This window comes from Auxenochlorella protothecoides (genome assembly GCF_000733215.1).
Source record: "Auxenochlorella protothecoides strain 0710 unplaced genomic scaffold scaffold37, whole genome shotgun sequence".
Taxonomy (NCBI): domain Eukaryota; kingdom Viridiplantae; phylum Chlorophyta; class Trebouxiophyceae; order Chlorellales; family Chlorellaceae; genus Auxenochlorella; species Auxenochlorella protothecoides.
This window is the reverse complement of record NW_011934458.1, coordinates 232718-254039: the sequence shown is the minus strand read 5'-3', so window position 1 is coordinate 254039 and position 21322 is coordinate 232718. Positions and strand designations below refer to the sequence as shown.

At 62.6% G+C, this 21322-nt stretch overlaps 6 protein-coding genes across 6 annotated transcripts in view; 3 read left to right on the top strand and 3 right to left on the bottom strand.

The window, feature by feature from the left end:
- Nucleotides 1-1736: 1736 nt before the first annotated feature.
- Nucleotides 1737-7937, bottom strand: F751_3547 (putative ATP-dependent permease; the record flags this gene model as incomplete). Its single annotated transcript, XM_011403460.1, has 13 exons — nucleotides 1737-1931; nucleotides 2143-2336; nucleotides 2527-2626; nucleotides 2795-2901; nucleotides 3043-3141; nucleotides 3291-3930; nucleotides 4207-4670; nucleotides 4979-5386; nucleotides 5499-5663; nucleotides 5850-5979; nucleotides 6519-6718; nucleotides 6866-7466; nucleotides 7629-7937. 13 exons carry the CDS (start codon nucleotides 7935-7937, stop codon nucleotides 1737-1739), a joined length of 3612 nt encoding a protein of 1203 aa, XP_011401762.1.
- An 843-nt stretch (nucleotides 7938-8780) lies between these two features.
- On the top strand, nucleotides 8781-10791 carry F751_3546 (hypothetical protein; the record flags this gene model as incomplete). Its single annotated transcript, XM_011403459.1, has 4 exons — nucleotides 8781-8969; nucleotides 9091-9152; nucleotides 9696-10134; nucleotides 10498-10791. 4 exons carry the CDS (start codon nucleotides 8781-8783, stop codon nucleotides 10789-10791), a joined length of 984 nt encoding a protein of 327 aa, XP_011401761.1.
- A 594-nt stretch (nucleotides 10792-11385) lies between these two features.
- On the top strand, nucleotides 11386-13297 carry F751_3545 (Unknown protein DS12 from 2D-PAGE of leaf, chloroplastic; the record flags this gene model as incomplete). The annotated part of the gene is made up of 7 exons (XM_011403458.1): nucleotides 11386-11718; nucleotides 11871-11958; nucleotides 12183-12256; nucleotides 12404-12599; nucleotides 12758-12820; nucleotides 13022-13110; nucleotides 13247-13297. 7 exons carry the CDS (start codon nucleotides 11386-11388, stop codon nucleotides 13295-13297), a joined length of 894 nt encoding a protein of 297 aa, XP_011401760.1.
- Nucleotides 13298-13652: 355 nt separating this feature from the next.
- On the bottom strand, nucleotides 13653-16812 carry F751_3544 (Signal recognition particle 54 kDa protein, chloroplastic; the record flags this gene model as incomplete). The annotated part of the gene is made up of 11 exons (XM_011403457.1): nucleotides 13653-13807; nucleotides 13896-14023; nucleotides 14191-14323; nucleotides 14452-14538; nucleotides 14989-15144; nucleotides 15257-15365; nucleotides 15595-15697; nucleotides 15824-16035; nucleotides 16223-16300; nucleotides 16444-16545; nucleotides 16687-16812. 11 exons carry the CDS (start codon nucleotides 16810-16812, stop codon nucleotides 13653-13655), a joined length of 1389 nt encoding a protein of 462 aa, XP_011401759.1.
- Nucleotides 16813-17585: 773 nt separating this feature from the next.
- On the top strand, nucleotides 17586-20772 carry F751_3543 (E3 ubiquitin-protein ligase synoviolin; the record flags this gene model as incomplete). Its single annotated transcript, XM_011403456.1, has 8 exons — nucleotides 17586-17674; nucleotides 17765-17870; nucleotides 17995-18261; nucleotides 18392-18525; nucleotides 18800-18950; nucleotides 19162-19385; nucleotides 19582-19627; nucleotides 20005-20772. The coding sequence occupies 8 exons, from the start codon at nucleotides 17586-17588 to the stop codon at nucleotides 20770-20772; spliced, it is 1785 nt and encodes a 594-aa protein (XP_011401758.1).
- Nucleotides 20773-21153: 381 nt separating this feature from the next.
- Nucleotides 21154-21322, bottom strand: part of F751_3542 (Protein YOP1) — a gene marked incomplete at both ends in the record, with an annotated part of 2199 nt that continues 2030 nt past the window's right edge. Inside the window, one exon of the mRNA XM_011403455.1 lies at nucleotides 21154-21309. Coding sequence (XP_011401757.1) covers nucleotides 21154-21309 — 156 coding nt within the window. The remainder of the gene's footprint in view (nucleotides 21310-21322) is intronic.

Genomic DNA, 21322 nt, shown 5'->3' with positions numbered 1-21322 from the left:
CGACTCCGTGGACGCCGACGTGGACACGAGCCGAGGTCCAGCAACGTGGGCGAGCGTGCGGCACGTGATGCGGCCACTGCCAGTAGATCTAGGTCCCGAGAATGTGGCACATCCAGGGCTCTTGGGATTGTGGGTGGTGACAAGACTCTGCATGCTCCTCAATGCCGCCCGGCCAAGGGGACTCGCCGGTGTCGGACGGTGGGAGACAAAGGGGCAACTACCTCGACGCTGTGTTCGCGCGACGTGGGTTGTGTTATGGTCACTTGGGTATGTAATCAGCAGAGAATCGTTTCAGTACAAGAGACAGGAAGCGGGATTATGGTTATGATGCACCACACCCGACATTATCCTTTGTGGACGAGCAGGACTATCACGTGCATGCCCTTCCGACACTACCACGCTTTCCTTACGGAGGGGCGGCGACCACACAATGAAGCTCTCTGGTGCATGTCCTCTTGTAAAGCAAAGTACCAAAATTTCCTATCCTATTTTGTTGGTTCTGTTGTCAAGATAAAAATTTTACAGCATCAACAGACGCTATCTGCCAATGAGTTAGTCTAAGATGGTGTCAGGCACAATGTACCCTGCTGGTCGACGAGGTGTATACAGTGGCTGAATGCTAGTCCTGCACCTGCAGCCCTCTGCAGCGCTGCACTGGTCGTCTGCCAGGGGGCCATCGGTGAAAAATGCCAGACTTTCCAGCTCCGGGGGAAGTTCTGGGGATGCACAGGCATGCCCATCAGCCTGGTGGAAAAGGCGGGCAAGAGGGATTAGGAAGGGCAGAGCAAATTTGGGGAAGCCCCACAGCAAGGTGGGAAGCCACCCCAAGCACACCCTGGTATCCTTCACCAACCACCCACTTGGTACCTTTAGGGACCCGGTGGAGGCTTGCGCTCCGCCCCAGGCCTGCAAGCCTTGAGGCTGTTTTTGAGGTGTGGATGCTTGAGGGGGCTGCTGAGGCAGGAGTCCTCGAAGAGTGGGCGACTCCGTGGACGCCGACGTGGACACGAGCCGAGGTCCAGCAACGTGGGCGAGCGTGCGGCACGTGATGCGGCCACTGCCAGTAGATCTAGGTCCCGAGAATGTGGCACATCCAGGGCTCTTGGGATTGTGGGTGGTGACAAGACTCTGCATGCTCCTCAATGCCGCCCGGCCAAGGGGACTCGCCGGTGTCGGACGGTGGGAGACAAAGGGGCAACTACCTCGACGCTGTGTTCGCGCGACGTGGGTTGTGTTATGGTCACTTGGGTATGTAATCAGCAGAGAATCGTTTCAGTACAAGAGACAGGAAGCGGGATTATGGTTATGATGCACCACACCCGACATTATCCTTTGTGGACGAGCAGGACTATCACGTGCATGCCCTTCCGACACTACCACGCTTTCCTTACGGAGGGGCGGCGACCACACAATGAAGCTCTCTGGTGCATGCCCTTCCGACACTACCACGCTTTCCTTACGGAGGGGCGGCGCACCACACAATGAAGCTCTACTGGTGCATGTCCTCTTGTAAAGCAAAGTACCAAAATTTCCTATCCTATTTTGTTGGTTCTGTTGTCAAGATAAAAATTTTACAGCATCAACAGACGCTATCTGCCAATGAGTTAGTCTAAGATGGTGTCAGGCACAATGTACCCTGCTGGTCGACGAGGTGTATACAGTGGCTGAATGCTAGTCCTGCACCTGCAGCGGTGGAACGCACCCATGATGACAAAACAACCGCTCCCCGTGCCGACTCAGCGCCGGCTCACCCGTGCCATGCTTGCTGTGGTGGGCAGCCTCAGCCACAGCACAAGCATGGCGACCAGCAGAAGGCCGGCATAGAGGCAGTCTAGGATGATGATGTTGCGCGTCAGGTCCCCCGCATCCACGCCGATGATGTTCAGGAAGGCCACCCCCCTCACGTTCTTTACCGCAGCGTAGCCCTCCACCTGCCAGGGTTTGAAGGTGGTGATGCGGCTGGCGCGGGGGTCGTGATGGGTGCGGCTGCAACATGTTATGGCCGCTCCGGGGACCAGCCATCGATGGAGGAGGTGCTTTCCTTTTCCGCGAGCATCAGTTCCCTCAACCAGGACGAAGCCAAGCCATGCGATCATTCAACAGCAACCCCTGATGCTTTCGTTAACAAAAAAGGCTGCTCACCACAAAGTCGAGGGAGAGGGTGGCCACCTCGTTGGTGATGAGGGCAGTGTAGGCGTAGAAGAATACAGAGGCGTAGTGCAGCCACCTGATCCAGGCGGCGATGGAGGCCACGTTCACGAAGAAGCCGCCCACCAGGAGGGAGATGAGGAGCACGACATTCATCACCAGGCTGGCCTTCCCTGCTGTCGTGCAGCCTGAAAGGGGGAGGTATTTTGGTGTGTGGGGGTTGAGTGCGGACACAGGATACTTCATTTGAAACATACTGCACGGCGATTTATTGGGGAAGGCAGGTGGCTGCTGAAGACATCGAGACTGCTGTGAACACAGAGTGGGCTCCCAAACCCCGATGCAGCGCGCTGTCACCACCAGCCCCGAGGCACCTACCGACTGTGACTGCCAGTGCAAAGGCGCCTACCACCAGGGAGAAGGTGGCCAGCACAAAGAGGAAGACAGCTACGATCGTGGAGTCGGACTGCAGCCCCATCTGCGGCGGCGGAGGTGCGAGATTCGGCCTTGCCACAGCATATCATCGCATCGGTGCAGGTATATAGTGAGCATGCACGACCGAGCTGCCACCCAATGCCCATGCCCCACTCCATCTCTGCACCAAAATCCCCCCCCGCCCTCCAGGACGCACAGGGCCCAGACCCACCATGGGGTAGAATGGCGCTGCATACAGGAAAGCAGGAATAACGCGCAGGAGGAGACCGTCCAGAGCGGCTTTCGTCACGAGGTAGGAGACAGGGTGATACATTCCCCCTGCAGGTGCCAGGCAGGAACGCAGGGGTGGTGAGGGCCCGCACAGGCATGCTTACAACAGGAGGAGACTCCATACCTCCCCGATGCACAGTTGCTTGCTCTTCCCTTCGCACTACCACTGCAAGCCATGTCAGGGCTGACCTTTGATCTCACGCATGACGAGCCGCCGCTCGGCCATGAACAAGTCCACCGCGGTCAGGCTCGTGAAGGCAAAGAAGGCGAGGATGAAGAACAGGCCGCCTGGGCGGGAGAGGCCGGAAAGGGTTCATGGGATGATCGTCCCGCGGCATTGAGGCTTGCCACAGGGGCAGCAGCGACCACCCGGCAATGCACAATGGCAAAGACCGGGCCCCCTTCCCCTCCACCCCTCCGCATCTTTGATCGCTCACCCGCCCGGTTCTGGGCCCCGGAGATGTCGAGGCCGACGTTGAGGAAGATGCAGCCGGTGAAGATGCCCATGCCCAATGCCATGGCCCAGTGCAGGAGGAGGAGGGAGGGGTTCCTCGCGATGTCCAGCCCCGCCCGCCAGAACAGGACCGCCAGCTCCAGCGAGCGCGAGCGGCCGGGGCCAGGGTCGGAGACCGTGCCGCGCCCCGCTGCGTCCACTCCCTGCGACCCCTCCGTGCCTGATCGAGTGGTTCCCGGCCCCGCCTCCAGCTCCACCAGAGCCAGTTCCTGCGCGTCTGCTGGGCCCTTCTCGGCGGCTCCATCCTTTCCAGCACCAACCGTTCCATGGCCGGCAGGCAGGACTCGAGGGCTGCCGCCGCCCGCGGCCCCATTTCCCTGCACCCCCGCCAGCAGGGCGCCTAGGGTCACGGGGTCAGAGGCGGCGTGCAGCATGTGCTCCGCGATGGCATCGCCGGCGGGACAGGGCACGCCGCGCGACTTGAAGAAGGCGGCGGCCGAGGCGGGGTCGCCGCCGTACACCGCGCGCCCCCGCGCGAGGAGGTAGGCCCGGTCCAGGAGCGAGAACATGGCCGGGGAGGGCTGGTGGAAGGAGAGCACGACGATGCGCCCGGCCCTGGCGACCTGCGAGTGCGAGGGGTTTGAGTGTCTCGGGTGGTGGGGGGAGGGGCCTGGACATATGCATGGTCGGGTTCAAGAAAGGGAGTGGGGTGTCTCAAAACGAGGGTGGGGGACGGTGCTGATGGCTGTCGCCCAGACCAGGGTGCTCCGGACACATCCTCCATGGCGTGCAGTGCAGCGACTGTGAACCATCCCCTCCCACACGCCAAACGTTTCCCCCACCCCTTTCACACACCCACACCTCAACCCCCAAGAAACAGGAACAACCACGATCCCCACCCTCTTCAGGCTGTGCATCAGGTTCAGCGCGGTGAAGGAGTCCAGGCCCGAGGTGGGCTCATCCAGGATGAGCACCCCCGGCCCATGCACAAGTTCCATGGCGATGGACACGCGGCGCCGCTCGCCGCCGGAGATGCCGCGGCGGGAGAGCGCGGCGCCGCCCACGCGCGACCGCGCCACGCCCTCCAGCCCCAGCTCCTGCAGCACGGCGGTGACGCGCGCCGCGATGTCGCCCTGCGAGGCGCCCACACCGGCCCCAGTGCCCTTGAGCAGGGCTGCGTAGCGCACGCACTCCTCCACACTGAGCGTGGCCAGCAGGGTGTCCTCCTGGGGGACAAAGGCGGGGCCCGGACCGCAACGTGCAGGGCTGCCCTCCATGACCACCCGCCCCGTCAGGGCCGCGCGGCGGTCCAGCGCCTCCCCCGACTGTGCCAGGATCCCCAGCAGCGTGGTCTTGCCGGATCCTGGCGATTGAAGGCGGGGGGGGGAGGTGAGAGGGTCGAGGTTGTGCGGACAGGCGACGTGATTGAGAATTGTGGTGGGGATAAGGTGGGAGGAGCGCGGTCTGGAGACTCAGTCAGGGTGAGGCATGTAAAGGGCCAGCGATTGCTGGAGCCGGGTCAAGTAGGAGGTATGCTGTAAGAACAGCTCTTGTTTACCGGCAGGAATACATGATGTGCCAGACAGCTGACCAGCCCATGAACCAACCCCTCCTCTCTATAAAACGGAGACCCAAGCAGACCCCTTGCATCCCAGCGCCCCGCAAACTCACCTGATGGCCCCAGGAGACCGACCAGCTCGCCGCGCTCGGCGTGGCCCGACACCCCATGCAGGATGGCGAGGCCGTCGCCGGCCCCACGCCGCGCGCCCCATGGGGCGCAGGCCGCCCCCATGGCACCCAGCACCCCGCTCGCCGGGGCGGGGACGACGCAGCCTACGGCCTCCCAGCGAAGCGACAGGGGACCGCCGCCCAGCGACCCCGGCGCTGCGATCCCCAGGGCGCCGGATGCAGGGGCTGGCGCCGGGGCGGTCGGCCGGCCCTCGCCCCCCGACCTCCAGACGACGGGGTGGAAGAGGAGGTAGGCCAGCAGGAACCCCACCAGGCCGATCAGCGCCATCAGCGGGATGGCGGCGATGACGGGGTCGTAGTTCTTGCTGGATGCGGGGGCCACGTAGTTGCCTGGGAGTGCACGATTTGGAGATGGGCTTCGGTGGTCCAGCGCCAATCAAGAAGTTCCACGCCTCGCCGACCCATGCAGAGCAGTGGAGACCCCTTCCTCAGCCTCACACACCTTGGCTGGCGGTGTACCCCTCCACGATGCACTGGGCGTTGGTGCAGGGCGCGATGAGGGTCACGAAAAAGTCCTGGATGTCAAACGTGCACTCCCCCGTGACCTCGTTGCAGCTCAGCGTGCAGGGGTTGCCCTCGATCACGTCCAGGACTCCCTGCAGGTCGACTGCATGGCCAAGATGAGGAGCGTCGCAGAGTGAGGCGGGGGGGGGGGGGATGCTTTGGGACACAGCAGTCTGAGGGAACAGGAATCGAGCTTTCCCAGCCCAATTGCCGTAGGAGCGGCGATTTTTATGCCGGAACATGCAGCTATTGCCACACTTCCTCACTCTCCCCAAGACACTTTATCTACCCGGACAGGCCTCCTTGCAGGAGCAGGATACACTGCTGCACTGCGCGATGCTGGTTCCGAGCTGGAAGGCACAGTTTGAAGCCCGGCACGACAAGGGGTTGTCTGCTGATGATGTCAGCGCAAAATTCACCTGTGAGGAGGGCATAGATGGGCGGGGTTGCGAATGATCAGCTGGCGAGGTAACTTGAACAGTGGCGACCTCTACGTGTAGATGCACCCCAAGACAACACAAGGATGCTCGTCACTGTTGTACCCATGCTCAGGCATCCCTCCTCGGGCCCAACACCCACGCTGCAATGGGGCGCGTTGTCGCCAGACAAGCTGCCTCCGGTGACGGCTTGCGCATTTGTCGCAGACGCAGCCTCTCCCGAGCCTGTGGTGTTGCAGTAGACGTAAAACGTGCCAGGTACAATTATGCCGTCCAGGCCAGTTCCCTGCAATGAGATTGGAGCCTTTGGATCATGATGATGAAAGGTAATCACGGGCACCTTCAAGCGCCATCCACACCTTGCACAGGCTTCTGGAGCGCAGGGGGCTGGGTTCCACTTCTCATCAGCAGGCTGGGTCATGCGAGTGCATCCTCGACCCTCCAGCAGTCGCAACAAGTCTCCCAAAATTCTGCATGAAACTGTGCATCATTGCCCAAGGCATCCCCCTGCACCAACACACCTCGAGGTCGCATTGGTAGCTCAGGAAGGCGGTTTGCTCAGTGAAGTTCCGCGAGGAGCTGCAGGTCCCGCTGGACAGTCCTGGCACGAGGGCCGAGCAGGCACCATCATTCTGGCAGGCTGTGCACCCCAGCCCCCCCCAGTCCTCAGCGCAGTCGCAGCCGGCCGTCGAGCTATTGTACACCTGGAGGGTACTGCAGGCTGTACAGCAAAGAGTGGAGTGGGGCATCTGAGGGTTGCTGGGAGGGTGCCTGGGAACATGCAGTTTATAGAGGGAGAAAGAAGCCCGGGCTTGGGCAAACAGCTTCAGCTCAGCCCACGTCGCCTGCCATCGGGCACAGCACTCACTCTGTGTGGCGACGCACGGGGCGGGCCCCGGTGGCGGGCTGGGGGGCGGTGGGCTGGCATTCGCGCTCTCCGGGCAGCTCGCGCCGGCGTCCAGGGGAAAGGCGGAACAGTACCCTGCCGCCATCGTGCACGCCACCCCCGACCAGCCACACTCGCACTCGCAAGCGGGCTGGGCGGTGGCGCCGTTTTGCGGCACCATGCACCGCCCGTGCTCGCCGCAGGCGGGTGTGCAGCCCAGAGCGGTGCCGGCCACCAGGCGCAGGTCTGTGACGGTGTAATTGGTCACACCTCGCAACGGGCTCCCGCCGAGGGTGCCCTCGTACTCGCCCACCATGGTCAGGTCCAGGCCGGAGAGGGTGAGGTTCAGCGCCTGGCCATCGCCGGTCACAGCCACGGTGCCAGAGCCGGTGCCGTTGATGCCCAGCAGGGGCACGGGCTGGTTGGTGGCCAGGAGAGAGGTCTGGGTGGAGCCGCCGCCGCTGACCAGCAGCGAGGCGTCCACGGCAAAGATGTCTGCCGTCGCGCCGGGGACGAAGGCCGTGGTGGAGAGGTCGAACTCCACGTCCTGCCATGTCAGGTTCACCAGGGTCCCACTTTCCAGCTGGGGAGTGGCAGGGGGGAATGCGGGACAAGGGGAGATTTGTGCTCCGGTGACACGTCATGGGTGCCATACCCGCCAACACTGTTGCATGCCTTATGGCAATGCCATGGGCAGGCCCTGTCCATCCTGTAATGCTCACACCAGTCCACACACACTTCGTACCAGCACTGTGGTGGGGTACATGGCCAGCCTGCCTGTGGCGTTAGTGGTGGAGAGGGTGGCCCCCGGCAGGGCTGCCAGCACGCCCTCCCCCGTTGTGGGGCAGGCATCGACATCTGAAAGCAGCAGCAGGACATTACCCTGCAGCCCCGTGACGAGGGTGGGCGGGACGAGGGCGAGCGGGGCCGCCAGGGGCTGCACCACCGACCCCCCAAACTGGAAGGTTGAGGCGGATGGGGCCAAGCTCAGGGAGATATTGCAGGTCCCATGGACGAATGGGATCCAGAAGAGCAACACGAGCCGTCCCAACATTCGGCGGGTGACGCCCAGACGCGATGGGGGGCACCGTGTGGCTTGCAGAGTGGCAGTGTGGGCCTCCTGGCCGCTGCAAACTCTTCGGCTGACCCTTTGTTCTATTCGATCGCTACAAACATGATTGTGATTTGAATCGTATCGTCTGAGCTGCATCGTGCCTCGATTCCGTGTACCGCCTTCCCTGATCACGAAATGTTTACGACAGAAGCTGCCCCACGCCGCAATTACTCGCATCGGGGCGCATTCGTGTTTCAATCGCGATACAAGTGGCATGTGTATAAGGAATTCAAGGTCCAGATTTACCGCTCAACCCATCCTCGAGGCATAAGGATGGTCACACGTACGAGAGTCAGTGTGCTGCCGGAATTCTTACCCTGCTTAACGTTGGCAGAAGACGCGGCGTGCACAATAGCCAATATCTGCGGGAGGAAGGCTGCACGCTTATCTGGAGCCACGGCAATGTGGAGCGAATGATATGATCAACAAAATATTGCGTGATTGTCTTACAGGTTGTAGACTGCGTTGCAGGGGGAGCCAACTGGAATCCCTAATGGCGGGAGGCGATTGCAGCGCGCTGCGTCCAGGGCAAGAGAGCTCCGTGGGCCCACCATACAATGACCTCGAAGAGTGTAGCGTGCAATGCCAATGCAACCCGCTATATAATAAGATCCTTCGCACTCCCGTCACTGCTTGCTTTTATTCCGAGCGCAGCCTGCGAGGGACATTATACACAGACCCCAATACCACTGTTCAGCGTCGGCGGGCCACGCTCCTGGCGCAGAGGAGCACACCTTATTTCCTCCCGTGTGCGACGCCGCTCGACCAACATTGGCAGCGGTGATGGGTAAGCGGAAGTCTGGTGCGTCCAGCACCTTTCCCGAGACCATCGCCCAGCAGCCGGCCCAGCTGCGGTCAGCCGCGGGTCCCTATGCCGTCTACTTCCCATCGGGCTACGACCCGGCGACTGGCGTCAAGTGGGAAACATACACACATGCCAAGAAGCGACATAGCCTGATTGTGGGGCGCCCGGTGGGTGCAGTGGTAGATCTGGGTAGGGTGGCCTGTTTTGCTGAAGAAGTGTATGCATGCTCACATGACTGGCATTCCTGCATCCTCACAACCCCCGCATTTGCATCGATCCTGACTGCAGGATAGCGTCGACTTCGTGGGCGGGAGCATGGGTGGAGAGCACAGCACCGCCCCTCCCTGCAGGTATCCTGGGGTGGGCTGGTGGGGTGGAAGCTCACGCCGCCCACATCATGTCGCCCTGCCTGTTCTCCCTCCAAAAACCCCGACCAGCCCTTGCGGCGGCAAAGTCCGGCAGCCTGGCCCACATGCTCCATGGCCAGGACGCAAGTTTTGCTGCTAGAGTAACGTGGATACTACGTACTGACTGCTGGCGGTCCATGCCAGACCTCAGCGGCAATTTTCATGTACCACACATTTCATGTGATGCGAGTGCAACATTCTCTTCTCTGAACTTCTGAAGCTTCTTCTCTTGTCAGCACCTGAGCACGAGACGTTCAGAACCTAGGCACTCCGCCATGGTCATCGCCCCCTCTTCGCCATGGACCGGGCCCTTGCCCCTCCCCCATCACCTCCTCACCCCATTCCCCCTTCCCCATCACCTCCTCCGCCCCTTCCCCCTTCCCCATCACCTCCTCACACCAATCCCCCTCCCCCATCACCTCCTCACCTTATTTCCCCCTTCCCATCACCTCCTCACCCCCCCTCCCCATTCCCCCATCCCAAAAGGTACGCGCTGGGCGTGTTCGACCGTGCCAGCGGCGCCCTGACCCTGGCACCCCTGGCGCACGACCGCCTGCTGCGGCTGGAGCCGCGGGTGTGCGGCGTGGACTACGGCCCCTCCGAAGCCCTGAACTCGTCGGTGGAGGGGTTGGAGGAGCGCAAGGCCGCCACCCTCCGCCTGGTGGGCCAGCTGGGCAGCCAGCGGCGGCAGCGGCAGCTGCTGGCGCGGGAGGCGGCGCGCGTCGACCCCCGCGCCACGGTGTCCAGCCCCGAGGCACTGCGCGGGCAGGTGGCGCGCGGAGCGGCCTCGCCCTCCAAGGAGGACCTGGTGGCGGCGGCCATTGCCGGGCGGGCGCTGCCCCCGCATGACCCTGGCGCGACCACCGCGCCGCGGGCCTACCCCACGCGCGGCCTGGTCTGGGACGCGCTCTGGGACGCGCTGCCGGTGGAGGCCTACCTACGCCTTGCGCGTGAGGGACCCGCGCCGGCGGAGGACGCGGACGCGGACGGCGCCGGCGCCGAGGGCGCGCCGCGCACGGCCTACGTCGCGGCGCGGCTGGCCGACCGGGCGGCCTGGGCGGCGTGCGCAGGGCCGCAGCGCGCGGAGCGCGCGCGCCTGCTGGGCCTGCTGGACGCCGGGGCGACGCTGCTGACGAGGCATGCCGTGCTGCGCCCGACGCGGGCGGGCTTGAGCAGCCTGGAGGCGCGCACGGGCGTGCCGGCGGACGTGCTGGCGCCGCTGCTGGCGCGGTTCTACACCCACCACGCGGCCGGCGCGGAGGCGGGCGCCGCCGAGCGCTGGGTGCAGGCGCCGGGGCAGCGCGACCTCATGCTCAGCTGGATGGTGGCCGCCGCGCTGCGCGCCGAGCCGTCGGCCTCGCTGGACGGCGCGGAGGCGGAGGCGCTGGCGGCCACGCTGCAGCTGCGCCTGGCGGCGCTGGCGGAGCGCTGTCGCGAGCTGGGCGCCACCACCAGCACGACGGGGGCGCACGGCGCGAAGAAGACCAGGGTGACCCTGCTGCCGCCCAGCGCGGAGGCACGCACCCTGGCATCCTACTTCCCGGGGCTCAAAATGGAGAAGAAGCGGGCGGGGAGGGGGTGAGGGCGAAGCCCGTGCATGAGAAAGGTGCCCGACCCAAGTGCATGGCCGGCCTGTTGTACAGCCAGTCTCGACATAAGAGTTTACCAGAGGAACGGTGGGACCGGGGGGTTGACATGATGCCCACCCCTCCTCATCCAATCCCGTATTTCCGTCACGTGTGTGTCCCAGGGCTCATATCGACACGCACCCCCAAACTGGCCGTGCCCGAGCCTCGTATTGCGAGACCTGAGATCATACTTTTATCCAGCAGTATTATACCATTCGTGCCACGACCGCTTTCCCTGCACTGCTTCCGTTCTGAGCTGGGAGGCACCATGCTGGCATCCCACACCGCAGCGCCCGCGACAGGGGGGCTGGCCGGCCGCACGGTCTGCGCTCCTGCCTGTGGAGTGAGGTGAGGAGTGTGCCCACTTCATCCGGGAAGCATCCCACATGGCACTGGGTTCCTGGACACCGGTACCATGATCAGACCTGACCCTCATTCCTTACCCGCCGTGCCACAGGCGAACCGGCCTGGTGTCTCGCAAGGCCTGGGCGCCAACTGGATTTCCAAGCAACCCCCGCCCAATTGTCCCGAGGTAATAACTCCCGAGGATGGAGCTGGCCACTGCCTTTGAATTCGCGTGCCACAGGGTGGGGCCAGGCCTGGCCTGGTGGGTACCCTCGTCACATCTGTCACTGGCCACTGGACAGCATTCCGGTCCGAGTCACGCCCTGACCTTCTTTGCAATCATTGTCCATCGCAGGGCCGCTGTGACTGGGAACAAGGGCCTGAATGGGGCAGAGGATTTGGCCAAGGAGGCCAAGCAGGTCCAGGAGAACGAGGTCTCAGATGTTGTGGAGGTGAAGATCGACAACCACTCCGAGCCGTTTGCCACTCTCGTGACCATCAACTACGGAAACAAGCTGGGAGAGCTCCTGGACACGGTGAGGTGGACGTGATAAAGGCCTGGGTGGAGGTGTTTTGGCGGCAGGACCCTGGATGCTAGTGCTGACATGAATGGGCACCTGTAACTCACCCAGGTCGCTGCAGAATATGCTGGTGCATACGAAGTATCCTTGTCACCTGTTCACCACAGGTTGCCGCCCTGAAAAGCTTGGGCTTGAACATCACACGTGCAAAGCTGAGGTCCACTGGGACCCACAAATTCTACATCACGGATGCGGGTGAGAAGTAGATGGAGGGGGAGGTTGGGATTGCTGCTGGCCTCGGTGAGGCCCTCGTACCGTGATTGATACTTCTCTTCGGGTCTGGTTCAGGCGCAGCCTGGTTCAGTACTTGAGGTCAGCCTCCTTCCAATGTGCCAAAGGCTCCTCCACATCAACCTGTGAAGCCATGTGTTCCCCATTGTCCCACCACCACCGCCCCTGCACCCTCACTCTCACTGCAGAGACGAGTGAGAAGGTAGTGAGGTCATCCAGGCTTGAGGAGATCCGATTGACCATCCTGAACAACATGCTGAGGGTGAGCATGTCAGGTTGGGGGAGGAGGGAGAAGATTGAGGATGGAGATCGGCATCCTAGGGATGAACTCACGTCTTTGCCATGCCGAGGACAGGCTGGACCCCTGGACTCCATGCACCTCCTCTAACGACCTCTGGCACCAATGCAGTACCACCCGGAGACCAGCCAGCAGCTGGCATGGGGCTCCCCATCTGCTTACAGTGGCATGAACGCCGCCGACGACTCCTCCCCCCTGGGCGTGAGGAACTACGGCATCAAGACCCAGGTGGAGGTCAGGGAGGACAAGAACGGGCTGACCAGCAAGCTCCTGGTCAACACCCTGGACCGACCGGGCCTGCTCACCGGTGAGAAGGCCAGGGAAGGGGGTGTTGTTCGGCTGGGCATGGGCACGAGGTGGCCCTCGGAGCCTGAGGCCCGGAGGGGGGCTTCGGCCTTGAGTGATGCAGCACGGAGTTGGCCTACCTCCACATTGAGTACCCCACTCTCCGCCCCCTTCCCACAGACATCGTCCACATCCTGAAGGACATCAACCTGAACGTCATCTCAGCTGAGGTGGACACCATTGGTGCGTTGGGAGGAGCCGTGGCTCGAGGGATGGGAGTGTCAAATGGGCAGGCGGAGCTTCATTTGGCCGCATGGCTGTCACTGCAGCTGGGGTAGGGAGGGACCTTCATTTAACTTCTCTACAGGCTCTCGATACTGCATCGGCCTGGGTTTCCCGCTTTGATGTAGGAGACCCCAAAAATCTCCTCCTGCATCCGTCCAGGTCGCAACGCGTTCGATATCTTCCAGATCACCTACCACGGCGAGCCTCTGCCCCCGCCCATGTGCCAGCTCGTGGTCAACTCCCTCCAGGTGCGCCCTGCTCGCATGTGTTGCACTTCTCGTGGCATCGAGGGGTCGGGGTCGTGGACTCCCTTGCATGTGCATGGGGCGCGTGCCATCCCTGAGGATCCGAAGTGACGCCCTTCCCACCTCTTCCCTTGCGCAGTACTACCTGTCGGCCAATGAGGTCGAGAAGTCCTGGGCCGAGTCCTACTGAGGGCTGTGTAGGCTCTGAGCCCAGTCGCCGAGAAGAATGCTGCCCCGCCTCATTCGCCAGGGCGGCACCGCCAACCTGTAATTTCGCTGCTTCGCGGGCCGGGGGGAGAGGCATCGGTCCCACGCGGCGCTTTGGCCCCGACACGAGTGTGGGTCCAGTGCATTCCGCAGGCGCACCTCCCTCCCTTCCCTCCCCTTGCACATAGTTGAGTAGCTGCTCCTGCTCTGATCGAACGATACTGTAACAGCCGTCTGCCCTCGGCTGGGACAGCAGGGCAAATTGTTGGGAGCAGGGACCAGACTGCAAGCTGCAAATGTGCAGGGTGGATGCAGATGCTGCGGCGCACGACAGCCGGTCATACGCTGGCCACGGCCTCCGCTTCCTGCCTTGGCGCGATGTCCCTCCTCTTCTTCCTCCTCACTTTCCCGGGGGGCACCTGGCGCGGCCCGGCGCTGCCCAGCGCCGCCGCCATCATCTCCTCGTCGCTCATGGAAGGCATGCCGCCCAGACCTGGGGGAAGTGGCGTGGAGAGGCTCCAAGTCCTGGCTGATGTAGAAATGGGATCCCCACCATCCCCCCAAGCGCACGGTCCTCGCACCTGACGCCCCGCCGCTCAGCGCCATCATCCGCGTCATGGTTTGCATCTGGGCCCGCATGGATGTGTACACGGCAATCAGCTCCGCCACTTGGGCCTCCTCCCGCCCTGACCCCCGAGCCACGCGGCGCCTGGTCAGGGTTGGGTGTGATTGGAGGGTGGGGACATGGGCTGGCAGGTGGTCTTCCGAGGTAGCCAGGCCCGTGCCTGCAAGCGTATCCTGCCTGAGGCCCAGGCCGGGCACTTGAGAGGGGCAGGCATTTGCCATCCAGTCTGGAAACTCAGCCTGACGTCCTACCTCCGCGACGGCATCTTGGCCAGGAGGTCTGGATTTGCCCTTTCCTGTCGAGTCATGGATTGGATCATGGACTCGTACACCTTGTACTGCGCCTCCACTGCCTGCAGCTGCTTGTCTGAGACGCCGCTCATGCCTGTGTGATTGGGAAGGGGCCATCCTTGGGCTTGGCATCGCACGAGCGGCAGACAATTCCTGCAGCACCTTGGTGCCTGTACTGCCTCTGTCCCATTCCTGAGTCGCTGTCACGCCCCTTGCGCCTACCTGGCAGCATCTTGAGCACAGACGTGAGGTTGCCCATGCCAGAGATCATTTTGTACTGCTTTAGGAAGTCGTTGAGGTCAAACTTCGCTGCGAGAGTGAGGGTGGGTGGGGAAGCAAGGTTTCTTGTTGGTGTCCGTAGAGAGCTGAGGTACTGCAGCTGCAATGCGCCAGAGGACAATGCAAGGTGTGCATCAGTCAGCTAGTGCAGCAGATGTGCCAACGCAGGCCACCCAGGATCCACAGCTTCATCACAACTGCCAAAAGCTCCTGCCTGTGAGCATCTTCTTGGTGAGGGCCGCGGCCTCCTCCTCCTTCACCATTGACTCTGCCTTTTCTACGAGCGTAAGCACATCACCCATGCCTGCACCAAGGAAGAGGCAAGCGAGAGGTTTTAGGGCTGAGATGGAAGTACACTCCCTGATTGTCACACGCTGAGGCCGTCTGGCACATTCTGATGAGCACCTTTCGCCCTCCCTCTTGCCTTTCCCAGGGAGGTACCATGATCCAACAAACAACCATTCATCAATCCCACCCCACCTAGGATCCTGGAGGCCATGCGATCTGGGTAGAAGAGCTCCAGGGCATCCGTCTTCTCCCCCATCCCCACAAACTTAATCGGGCAGCCAGACACCTCCTTCACAGCAAGCGCCGCGCCGCCCCTGGCATCGCCATCCAGCTTGGTCACTATGGCGCCTGCATGGCGAGTAGACATGGCTTGGGGTCTCTAATGTGGTATTCGAGGAGAGAGTTCTGGTCCCTGCCATGCAAGGCAAGCCCTCCCCCTCTCCTCCGCAGCCCGTCCAACCTGTGAGGGGCACGGTGGTGTTGAAGGTCTTCACCAGCCCCGCCGCCTCCTGGCCAGTCATCGCATCCACGACAAGGAGAGTGTCTGTGGGCCTGACAGCGGAGGAGATCTGTAGTGGTTTGAGGGAGAGAGCAGGGGCATGGTTTCTGACAGTACAGGCCATGATGGTTTCACTGACAGGCATCTTCAGGAGCACTTTCAAGGGGCACAAGTCTGACACAGGAAGAATAGCAGAGACACAAAAGCAATGATGCATCACCGCATCAGACAGCATCCCCAAGGGAGGGCCTGGACGGGTGGCATGCATTGCAGCCCACCATGTGAGGCACGACCCTCACCTCCTGCAGCTCCTGCATGAGCGTCGCATCAATTTGCAGTCGTCCTGCGGTGTCGATGATGACAGTATCCATGCCCTCCTCTTTGGCCAGGGCCACTCCCTCCCTGGCAGAGGAAAGGGGGCCGTGTGAAGTCCTCCCAGAGCTTGCGCGCTGCGAGGAAACTACACGTGCTCCACATGGCCAAGGACATCTGCATGTCGGCCCCATCCTCTCCGCCTCCCATCCATACCTCGCGATGTCCGCAGGTGGGACATTCAGCCCCCGCTCAAACACAGGCACACCCACTTGGCCTCCAAGCACCACAAGCTGCTCAATGGCTGCAGGACGGTACACGTCAGTGGCCACCAGCATGACTCGCCCGCCCTTGTTCTTGAGGAAGGCCGCCAGCTTGGCAGCAGTGGTCGTCTTGCCAGTGCCTTGCAATCCCGCCATCAGGATGACCTGAGTGACATGACACAGACTTGCCTGTTCAGCTACTTGAATTTCAACATTAGGTTCAGTGAATTGATTGCGTCACACTGAATGCAACACATAGGAGACTGAATCGGGCGCTGGAAGGCTACAGACCAGATCTTCCATGCAAGATTCATATCGGGGTGCATGGTCCTTCAGGGTCTTCCTCACCCACCTGTGGCTCGCCGCCCTCTGGGACATTGAGGGATACCTGTTTCCCGCCCATCAGTATCACCAGCTCATCGTACACAATCTGGTATGGTATATTAATCGGGACGAGAGATGAGGACAAGACAAGGAGATGGCGTTGTTGCCAGGCTGCACCACTGCAGCAAGCAAAACTGCAAACAATAGCAAGAAGCAATTTCTGCATGAACTATCAATCCAACTCCATACCTTGACAAGCTGCTGCTGGGGTGACACGCCCTTGGTCACAGCAGCGCCCAGCGCCCTGCCCTCCACCCTTGCGATGAAGGGCCGGACCACCATGAGGGGGACCTGGAAGACGAAATGTCGTGATGAGGCGGCATCAGTAGCACATAAGGTGGTCCCATCCTGTACAGCTTCAATTGAGCACAACAAGTGCACTTGTAATCAAAGCATGCATGACACGCAAACCAGAATGATAAACAAACTCACGTCTGCCTCAAGGAGGGCTCGTCGGATCTCTCGCAGGGGTGCCTTCATGTTTTCTGGGGTTAATCGAGCATCCTTTTGCACCATGCCCCATGCCTTATTCAGGGACTGGGACAGGGTGTCAAACATGGCAGCCCGAGTGACGAGCTGACTGCGTCTGTGGTACTGCTAGGAGCAGGAATAGGGATGAGGGGTGGGCTAGGGGAGGGGAAAAGATCGTTGTTCAGCCCAACGATCTCTCCAGAAAAACAGAGGCACAAAGAGAGCAGTGTGCACACATGCAAAACTCTCACCAGCGGCCCTGAGGAATTTGATCTCGGTCTCGAGAGCTGGAAGGCTGGGAATGCTTGTCTCAGCCTGCTGCAGCTCGCCACCTTGACGGCTCCCACGGTCGTCATGCGTGCAGGTCTGGTGCACATGTTGACAGGCCTCATCGCCACGACGGGGAGGCAGCGGGAGGGTATAATGAACGGTAGAATACACCGAGAATCCAATTGATGCTCTGTTTACCGGTGCTGGCTTAAAACATGCGTGAGTCGGGTCTCGCAAATGCCACTCCTCAGTGGATAATGGGGTTCATGGGCAATGCACTGCACTCCCAGCACTCGCGATTCGGTTTACTATATGTCTGTGGTCAGGTCAAATATCAGAATAGCGGCTTGCATGCAGCTCAGTCCGCGCATGGCAATCTGATTGGCTTGTCGATCTTCTACCTTTCCGATCCCTGCATGCACAGCGTCCCCCCGAAACAACCACCATGGGGAGAGGAGATGCACAATTTCCCCCGAGTCTGGACAGCTACGCTGAACAAGCATCCCCAAAATCGAATCCTCCATTCGACTGGTATACTTTTATAGCACGGTGGATGTGCGGCTCGATGGCATCTTGAGGGTCTTGCTGAGATGGCCCTCCTCTCGACGGGCCGCTACGTCGGCCTGTCCGCACTGCTGGCAGGCCTGGTGATCTGGCACGGCTTCTCCACGCGCGAAGAGTGAGTGAAAGTGTCATCTCTGAGCACGAGCGCTTTTCCAGTTTGTGACGTGCCCCCCGGCGATCACCCAGGCCACCAATCCCTCACCAGGTTTTACCCTGCCGTGGTGCATCTATCGACTTCAAAAGTCTGCATCGCCGTCCTCGGGAACCTGGGATTCGCTGCCACGCTGCTCACATACAAGTGCCTGACGCGGGTGAGTGGCCCATGCAGGAGTAGGTGTGCGTGGGGTGGAGTGGAGCGTGGGGTGTGGGCTGGCGTTAGCGTTGCCGTCGGTCATACCCACCATTCCCTCACTTTCTTTCCCTCCTCTGCACCAGATTTTCCTGGGACAGCTGCGCGATGCGGAGCTGGAGCGCATCAGCGAGCGCGTCTCGCAGGCGGTGGTGGAGACCTGCCTGGCCATGACCATTTTCCGGGAGGATGTGTCCCCCCTCTTTATGGCCATGTTTGTCGTGGTATCCTTCCTCAAGATCTTCCACTGGCTGGTGGCAGACAGGGTGGACTTCATCGACACCAACCCCTCCGTGCCCATGCTCACCCATTTCCGGCTGGTGTCCTTTAATCTCCTCCTGCTGGCGAGTGTTGTGTGGTGATGGTCAGGGGGCTGTGGGATGTGTTTGGGACAGAATGCTCTGGCTGGTGCCTTCATCTGTTGTTATTGCCCTTTATTGTGTCCTGGTCACCGCTGTCGCCTCCATGGCACATCCCAAGCAGGCAGCTGACGTCTGCCTGCTGCAGTACACCTTGGGCCGGACGATGGAGCAGGGCATCTCGCTACACTTTCTTTTCGCTTTCGAGAGTGCGGTGGCCAGCTCCACTTGCCTCGTCACCTTCATCAAGTACTGCATGTGAGCGTTGAGGGGAGCTGTGAGGGGTTTCTCTTCGTGCGGGAAATGCTCTCAGGGAGTGGATCAGGTCTGAGGCTGGGTTTGCAATTTGCACGCAATGTGTATCTGGTTCTTTGCATGCTGACAGCTTGCCATCCCCCGCTGTGCATGCTCAGCATGCCGCCCTCCCCTCCGGACACTGGGCATGCACCCGCTGCTCTGATGTGCGCACAAAACGTTGAACTACTGGTCTTCCTGTCGCAGACCCCATGATACGCACCCCATCCATCCTCAGGTCAATGACGGATGTGGCCATGGGAGGCAGGTGGGAGGGCAAGGGCACCGCCACCTTCTTCCTGGAGCTGACGCTGGACCTGCTGCACCTCATCGTGTATGCAGCCTTCTTCGCCGTAGTGTTCAGCACCCACGGCATCCCCCTGTACCTGGTGAGGCGCGGGGGGCATGCATGCGCATGTCGGCCCCATTCTGGGGTTAAAGAGCCATGGAGACCTTGGAGAATACGGTGCCCTGACGAGGTGGCCCATGGGGATCCTGCCGCGTGCCTTTCTATCATGCCATCTCGACACAGCTCGTCACGGACCCTCAATTACACACTTTGAGCCTTTTACCCCCCCCCCCCCACTTTCTCCTCAATAGATCCGTGACCTGTACTGGACGTTCCGCAATTTCCACCAGCGCATGCTGGACTTCCTGCGGTACCGCCGCATCACCACCAACATGGACGCGCGCTTTCCCGACGCCACGGCCGAGGACCTGGCCCGGGCGGACCACACCTGCATCATCTGCAGGGAGGAAATGGTCGTTGGTGGCCGGACCAAGCGCCTGCCCTGCGGCCATGTCTTCCACCTGCACTGCCTTAGGTGGGTGCCAGGCGTATATCTTGGGGTTTCCCCCTGAGGAGAGGGGGCGAGATGGGTGTGTGTCTTTGGGCTGAAGGGAGTTTTGGAAGGTCATTGGCGCTGGCGCAGGGGCGAGGGCTCTCGCTTCCCGCCGTGCTGCCGCGCTCTCAACCCAGCCGCCCACGCCCCGCAACCCCCTCCCCCCCATATTACTCAGGTCATGGCTTGAGCGGCAGCAGACCTGCCCCATCTGCCGGGCCTCTGTGATCCCCCCCGCCGCCGCCCGCGCGGCGCATGTGCCGCAGGACGGCCGCCCGGCGCCGCGCGGCGACCCTGCAGCCCTGCTGGAGCAGCTGCATGCGGCGCTGCTCGCCGACGCGGCCCTGCCCGGCGACGCGCGTGCGGCGGCGGCGGCGGCATGGCACCAGGGGCCCGCCGGGGACCGTGCCGAAGCGGCGGCCCACAGAGGCGCCGAGGGAGGCGAGGGCGCAGGCGGCGCAGGGAATGCCGGCGCGCTCGCGGCGGCCGCCCGGCGCGCCGCTCTCGAGGCCGCGGCAGGGCGGCGCCGGGCTCGAGGGCGCCAGGCTCGATGGCGCAGGGCACGGGGCCCTCCGCAGCCCCAAACCCCTGCGCTGGGCAGCCCCCGCTCCCCGTGCCCTGCCTGTTGTTGCCAGGCCCGGCGCCCACCTCCGACGAGACGGTGCTGGCGGCCGCCGCTGCGGCGACCAGCCTCGCGCTGGCCTCCAGCCAGACGCCGGAGGGGGAGGGCCTGGCGCCCGAGCTCGCGGCGCAGGTCGAGCGCCTGCTGGAGCTGCCGGGCATGGCCTGCGTACTGGAGGGCGCCGCGCTGGGGCTGGAGGCGACGCTGCGCCAGCAGCAGCTCGGCCTGGCCGAGCTGCGCAGGACGCTCTGGGAAGCGGGCCGCCGCCCGGGGCCGCCGGAGTTTGAAAGCGCGCTGGAGGCGCTGCGGGACGGCGGCGGCCCGGCGCAGCTCGCCGTGCGCCCGCCCACACATGTATCGTGGCCCGGGCCGGGCGCGGCGAGGGGTGTGGCGGGGTGTGCGCCCGGGGCCGCACCGAGTGCGGCCGAGCCGGAGCGAGCAGCCGAGGCGCCCCTGAGTGCGCAGAGGGACGCGGATTGGCAGCAGGAGCGGGGATCCGCGTCCGATGCGGAGGCGGCCGCGCGCATGCGCCGCCCGACGGAGCGGCGAGATGCGGCCATGGCCGCGGCGCATGCGGCGCGGGGGGACGCAGCGGTGCATGGGGACGTGACCCAGCAGCCTTCTCAGGCGACGGGTGGCGTCCAGCACGCCCGAGCGGAGGCCGGCGAAGTCTCGGAGGAGGTCGCGGAGCTGCGTCGGCGCCGGCTGGCACGCTTCAGGGCGGAGGCGCGTGCCCAGGATGCCTGACCGATCGAGTGGGTGGCGAGTACACCCTGCGCGATTTGCCTTGCCCGCATGCGCTCGAAATGGCTGCCCGAGCCGACTCGCACGGTAGGGTTTGTGCGTACACAGTTGGGTCACACAGTGGCAGAGTTTTCATTCGGTGCTTGGTTGGTGGGCTGCCACACTGGGCGCAACAAAGGCACTGCTGCCCCCACGCTCTGATTGCAATGCGCAGCTCTGCTGGCTGGTGAAGCCCGCCACCACTGACACCCCTGCTTTACATGTGAGAATCCATTGTTTCTCGTGCATAGAGATTGCGCATTTAAAAAGATCAAACGACGGGAACGCTCAAACCACGGGCCGCACTTTACGAGCCGGCCCGTGTTATTCCTGTCGGTCTGCGCCTCACTGGAAGTGGGGCTTGGCGGCCAGCGAACCCTCCACGATGTCGGCAGGCAGGAAAGCGGGCTCACTCAGGGGTGGCGCGGCCTGGTCCACCACGGCGGGCGCGTCGTTGAAGAGCCGGGGGGCGGAGGGGAGCGCGGCCGCGGGAGGTGCGGCCTTGGTGGAGGTG